The 6,472-nt window shown below is 39.9% G+C and overlaps 2 protein-coding genes across 4 annotated transcripts in view; both read right to left on the bottom strand.

Moving 5' to 3' along the window:
• Positions 1 to 1,354: 1,354 nt before the first annotated feature.
• On the bottom strand, positions 1,355 to 4,144 carry kpna2 (karyopherin alpha 2 (RAG cohort 1, importin alpha 1)). The gene is made up of 10 exons (XM_014017448.1): positions 4,039 to 4,144; positions 3,798 to 3,938; positions 3,630 to 3,718; positions 3,271 to 3,539; positions 3,065 to 3,159; positions 2,515 to 2,778; positions 2,196 to 2,429; positions 1,918 to 2,100; positions 1,662 to 1,811; positions 1,355 to 1,580 (listed from the first exon to the last, which is right to left on the bottom strand). The coding sequence occupies exons 1-10, from the start codon at positions 4,093 to 4,095 to the stop codon at positions 1,491 to 1,493; spliced, it is 1,572 nt and encodes a 523-aa protein (XP_013872902.1). The 5' UTR covers positions 4,096 to 4,144; the 3' UTR covers positions 1,355 to 1,490.
• Positions 4,145 to 5,088: 944 nt separating this feature from the next.
• LOC106523872 (nucleosome-remodeling factor subunit BPTF) overlaps positions 5,089 to 6,472 on the bottom strand; it is a 25,156-nt gene continuing 23,772 nt past the window's right edge. For all 3 annotated transcript variants that reach the window (XM_014017443.1, XM_014017445.1, XM_014017444.1), the window contains exon 31: positions 5,089 to 5,878. In XM_014017443.1, coding sequence (XP_013872897.1) covers positions 5,839 to 5,878 — 40 coding nt within the window. In that variant the 3' untranslated portion in view covers positions 5,089 to 5,838. The remainder of the gene's footprint in view (positions 5,879 to 6,472) is intronic.

Raw genomic sequence — 6,472 nt, 5'->3', positions numbered from 1 at the left:
ATATATATGGGGTGGGGGGACTGGATCAAGTGGGGGTCATAACCCCACTAAAAATACACTTGTGAAAGCTTGTCTGAATCCAGACAGTTGTTGTCATCCTAGTATTAAAAGAGTTTGTAAACTTTCATAAACCTTTATAATTGCATAACCATGTTATTYACACAAACAGGACAAGCAGCAGCAGCAAGCTGTAGCACTTCTGGTGCAGCCCAACCATATTTTTCAGAAACAAGAATTAATGCCATGTTGCACAGCATCTACCTTCTTCATTAAGCAGACTCAAAATGTCACGTATATATAAMGTTTAAGCCACTGTCGATTTTGCATTCAACAGGAACGATTAAAGTCTTGCAGGAAATTCATCAGGCTGTAGGAAGTGCTGTAGGTTTGAAAATAATCATGAAATCAAAACTTAACCCTCCTGTTATGTTGCCGGTCAAACTGACCCGTTTTAAAGTTTAAAAAAATTAAAAATAGTTTTAAGTATTTTTTCTGCATGAAACTTTTGTCTTAATAGGTATAATTTACATACACAATGAAAATGGTTCATTTTACATTTTTCTGCTTCTACATATTACGTAGATACTGTTCTGCTCAGTTTGACCCGGCAGTCAAAATAAAGGGTAAAAATGGTCAGAAGTGTCCAATACTATTTGGTTTTGCAACTGTGAGTCATTTCACCTCAAACACACACAGAGGCAGATATTGGGACGATGTGGGTTGTGCACTTCTTTAGGCACTCGTCACAGTGGATGAAGGTTTGTGGTATTCAGAGGTTGCTGCTCATTTAGACAAAGTTTATTTTCAATAAATCTTCATGACTCTGTTTTTAATTAGCAGCTCAATTTGACCCAGAACAGGTGTCTCAAGTTCAATTATAAACACCACTTTCTTTTAGGAAAACGAGTGAATTGTCCTCATTTATCAGTTATCTGAAATTAAAAAAAAACAGTAATAATTCACAACTATTTAAATTGTTAGTAATCAGATGTTTTGGGGGATTTTTTGTTTCTGACACTATAGCATGATTAAACACGCCCCGGGTCAAATTGACTCAGGACTATAATTGCTGTTCCCTAGAAACGAACACAACAGGAGGGTTGGTGTACAAGATGTATGAAAACATTACKATCTATGAAATATAGTTCTTGCTCAAAGTAGCCATTACCTCAAATTATTCAGACCGAGTTGAATTTGAAGATTAATATTTATTAATCTAAACATTTGATTTGATAGCTGAGACTGACCAGAGCTCTTTACACACTGACATTTTGACTAAATGCAGTCGATGCTTTGCAAAATCTACTTAAACACACACAAACACACAATGTAAATTTTGAACAAAACTCTCAAAAATGATTCAACAACTTTATTTACAGACTCGCTTTGGTAAAAGAAAAAAAAAAAAACAGCATGTACAACACATGAAGAACCACACAGATATGAACAGACAGTAGGAATGAGGTCACAGTAGAGGAGAGGAAAGTCCTCTAGAAATTGAAAGTGCTCTGGTTTTCACTGATTTGGAACGCAAAACCTTCTTCAGTGGCTTCAGGTGCCACGCTCTGCACCTCTTCCTCCTTTACACACAAAAAATAAAAGAGTACATCAGAGGACAAATGATGCCAAACTGGTTACAAAGCATATCTCCTCATACCTACCTCCTCAGAGAAGTACTTCTCAATCAGGTTCAGGGCAGCTTTGTAGATCATCTCGTTCTCATGAGACTGCAACGCCTCGATCTTATCTAGTCCTCCACATTCTTCGATCATCAGGCTCAGCTTGTCTGATTCGCCAATTTTTTCTCCAGCCTGACAAAAAAAAAAAAAAAAAAAAAAAAAAAACACACAATGACAAATTTTATAGCCACTGAGCCAAAACAAACAATCTGATTTTGTCCATCAGGTGGGGCCTCACCAAGAAGATATTAGTGAGTGCATCCAAGATGACGAGGACAGTTTTGCTGTCCTTAGAGGACAGCAGGTTCAGGAGAGGCTCCAGCACATTGGCTTGAACCAAGAAGACCACCTGCTCAATAGTGCCCCCGCTGGTGAAGTTTGTAATAGCCCACACAGCCTCTTTCTGCGTTTTGTAGTCACCCTTAAGAGAGAACCCAAAATAAATAAATAAATAAAAATAAATCAGAATACAGGTTTTATGCGTTTATCTGAACAGATCTAAATAAACAAACATACCCTCACAAGCAGCTCGACCACGTACGGGACGAGGCCTGCGTTGATGACCTCCTGGATCTGAGAGTCCCTCCCAGCGGTGATGTTGGACAGAGTCCAGGCTGCCTCCTTCTGAATGTTGGGCCTTTTGTGGCGCAGCAGCTGGGGGAACATGGACAGGGCTCCAGAATCCAGCACGGTTTGAGTCTGCTCGTCAGTACCGGTCACAATGTTGCCGATGGCACGCAGCGCGGGAGTCTGATGGAGAAAAAAAAAAAAGTTATTGATACACTGAGCAAACTGCAACTTTCCCAATCACATAAAAAAAAAAAAAAACACTTACAACTATAGACAGCTCCTGAAAGCCAAGTAGCTTCACTAGGCGAGGGATCAGACCGGTCTGGACCACCACGTCAATGCGGTCATTAGAGCCATCKGTCAGGTAGGAGACCGCCCAGCACGCGTCAGCCAACACCTCCAGGTCGTGGTGGTGCAGGAGGCGGATGAGACAAGGCAGGATCTGCTGGATGGCGGTCATAGGAGGGGAGGGGTTCTTGTTCCGGCACAGGTTGGAAAGGGTCCAGGTCACATTTCTCAGATAGCCAGGCTGAAAGAGAGTAAAGGAGCACGTGTCAGTTTGACATTAAATATTCTGTCAGGTTATGGCTCCACCTAGAGGTTGAATCCGACAATTACATGAAAACAGCATGAAGTAAATGCAAGGATAATTAAGATTTAATTTTCTCTGAAGGAAAACATACTGACCACTTCCTTTTATGYCTAAAAACTTATGAGAGTGGAATTATAGTTTAGATCAAGTTACGAATTGCASAATTTAGATTTTTTTTKRWWAAACAGTGGTAAGACAGWACTGAGAGTAAAAATCGACTTACAGTAAATACAGTGAGGTCAGGAACTGCCAGCAAACTGAGCAATGGCGCCACAGCACCGTGTTTAATCACTTTGTCTCTAAGAGCCGACCCATCGCCTGAAGAGGAAGGGAATGGAAAAAAAAAAAAAAAGAAAAAAAAGGGAAAGTCATTTTGAGTATGACCCTAAACTTTCTGAAAACACAAGTTTTAAAAAAACCTGATGTTACCAGCGATGTTTCCCAGAGCCCAGACTGCCTGCTCGCTGATATGCTGATGGGGGGAGGTGACCAGGTCAATGAAGGCAGGAATGGCCCCGCCCGCCACCACAGCAGCAGTCTGATCRGCGGTCCCCGAGGCAATGTTGGTCAGAGCCCAGGACGCCTCAAACTGGATGGGAGAGCAGTCCGTCAGACCGAGGAAGGACACGAACTTGGGGATCAGCCCAGAGCTGATCATCTGGTCGATGGGAGGATGTTTGTCACGAGACAGGAGTTTCCTGAATGCAGAACAGCACAACCAGGAAGTTAAAACAACCATTTTAAAAGTGGGGATCAAACACTAACAGCACATTTTGATGGCTTCCTACCGAGCAGCTTGAGTGGCCTGGAGCTGGGTCTCAGGATKATCACTGTTCACTCCTGCAACAATCTCCTCCACTGACCACTGCCTCAAAGCCTGCAAGGAGGAACATTTAGACAAGATTTAACAAACACCTAAGATCGGAGTAACTTCACTGCAAATCCTCAACTTTTACCTGACAGTTCTGGGTCCTTTCCTGAAGCGGAGACGTGACGTCGTCCGGMGCTGCGGACACATTCCTCCTTTTGAAGATCTGGTCGTCTTTCTTTGCTTTTCGAAGCTCCACGTTGACCTCCACTCTCCTGCGTCGAAGCTCCTGCGAGTTACAAATGCACATGGAACCTGGTCTCAAACCTACAGTTACTTAATTAAAGAAAGAAAAAGAAAAGCAAATAGGAGGGTAGAGATACACTCACATTAGCATCTTTGCCTTTGTTCTTGAATTTGTTCAGACGAGCACCGTTCTCGGACATTTTCGAAGAGGAACGGAAGTTTGATAKCGGATAAAAGCCTTGAGTTTTCCTGCAAAGACAAACAGTTTCAGTTGAAGCGAATTAAGTGCCTCGGGGCAAAAGAGATGGCGAAAAAGCATCAAGCAAACGTCCTGTTTGAATTAGCTAGCGGCTCAATGGCTGAAAGATAAAACACATTCAAAAATTGACATACATCGAAAAAAAAGTCACGCTAATTCACAACGTTTCTAKAGTAGCAGCAGCTAACACTCACCTTGCTTAGAGCAGAAGAAGTGAGTAAACTGCCGCACAGACCTTTAAATTCCTGCTGGAGAGTTCTCTGATTGGACCGTTCGAGTCAAAGCATCCCGATCTCTGCGTTCATTGGGCTGTTTAAAAAACAGCAGAGCGTACAGGAAACAACGTCACTCCACGAGAACATCGCGAGATTTGACCAACGTTCCTGTTTCTAAAGAACTCTGCATTTTAAACAAATCAAACACACTCATCAAGAAAATATTAAATAATTTTTGTATATGTGTTTATCTTATGTTTTATTTGAATCTTTAAGTTTTGTTATGGGTAAAAAATATTATAAATGCAAAGTGCAAACATCAATTTTAAAATCACAACTATTCCAATCAAAACAAGTCTAAACTTGATCCTTTACCAAAAACAAAAGGGTGATATTGTTGGTTGTGTTAGCAAAACATGTTTCCATAAATTCTGTTTATAATAATAATAAACCAACCACTAAATGGTTATTAAAACAATCCAGAGAATAACATTAGCCAACTAATCTTAAAAAACATGAAAAAAAAAAAAGGAATTTATTTTACTGCAGAGCTAAAATCTGATGAAGTAGAGGAGTCACAGGTACTCAAAGCTGTTTTACAGAAATGCTCGACCTTTAGCTGGTTTTGTAACCTTTTTTGTGCTCAAATTATTTAYACAATAAAACTAATGCAACTTTTTAAGTTCCTGCTTTCCACTGCTGCAAAAATACACAGAAAATATCAGTCTTTTCTGTTTTATTAAGTTMCATATACATCAATATTTCTTCAGCTGTAATACAAAAAAGAAATCAAGTCAAAAATCTGATGATTTTTATTTTACAAACAGGGCCTTCAAACATGTCTTTCTCAGTCACTACTGCAAATAAAGTCATTTACAATAGCTTATTACTGTCTCTTCAGTAGGATATATAGAAGTTTGACCAAGAAGACTAATGATTTCCAAGTATGTAGTACTTCAGTACTTAAACTTTCTTTCATGCCAMTTCAGACTAAACAATGAGTGGAAATGGATGGAAAAATAAGAAAAGTTGTTCCTCTGTGACATCTGAGTTCAGACACAAAACTCTTGGTACACGATGGTCAGACAAGTGTTCAGTTTCCTATTTGAACAGACATGAGCACAAGGATGGCCCAAGAATTTTCTTTTTACATACTAAAAAAAAAAAAATCTGAGATACAAAACATATCAATGGAAATCTGAGAGCTCCAGAAGAGTTTTCTCCGAGGTAAACTTTTATTTTGAAATGCCTCAGTCGTTCTGTACAGGCTCCCTGGTTGGTGAAGACAGGTCCTGGGTAGGCCACCCCACTACCCAYCCAAACTTTACAGCTTAAAAATGGTCCAGCAGCTCTGCCTGAAAGGATCCCGTGAAAGCRGTGTCGCCGGATGACCCGGTCACAGAGAGTCAGAGTTCAGAAAAGCCACATTCTTGGCAAGTGCATTTTGTATGCTCAACGTGCGATGTTTCCTAAGAGGCTGAAGAAGATTGAAGCTTGTTGTTATGAGACCTATAGGATGTGGAGAGAGGGAAGAGTTGAAAGCTCCTCACAGTTTTTAACATCTCAAAAAGGATCAACCGAACGGACCTGACTCTGTGTCCTGCAGCCATGTTGGTGTAATTAACCAGGAATGTTTTATTAGTGAACACAACTTCCACAACTACAAACTGAGGTTACAGTAACAGGACACGTTTCTCACTCCTTTCAGTACACTTCAGACTCAAAGCATGACAGATCTAAAATGACTCATTACATAATTCTTTAAAAGTCATATACAGCCACTGTGCATGTTTAAAAAAAAATCTATGTACATTTATGACAACCACCTTGGAACATCCAAACAAAGTCAAAATGAGGGTGAAGAAACATACAAAATACCTCATAAATATATTCATAATAAAATGTTGTACACCTTTTTTCATATTTTAATCAAAAAATTTCAACACGTCCAATTCAACTGTGATGTTTGACAAAAATAAATACAACTTAGCAAGTAAAACATTTAAAATCCTGCTGTAAGTTAATCAAACCAATTGATCATAAAGGCCCCAAATGATAACATGAGATGGTGATGACGACGACATGGCTGCCATTCTGCTGGGA

This window comes from Austrofundulus limnaeus, unplaced genomic scaffold, assembly GCF_001266775.1.
Source record: "Austrofundulus limnaeus strain Quisiro unplaced genomic scaffold, Austrofundulus_limnaeus-1.0 Scaffold168, whole genome shotgun sequence".
Classification (NCBI taxonomy): domain Eukaryota; kingdom Metazoa; phylum Chordata; class Actinopteri; order Cyprinodontiformes; family Rivulidae; genus Austrofundulus; species Austrofundulus limnaeus.
This window is presented reverse-complemented; position numbering and strand designations above follow the sequence as displayed.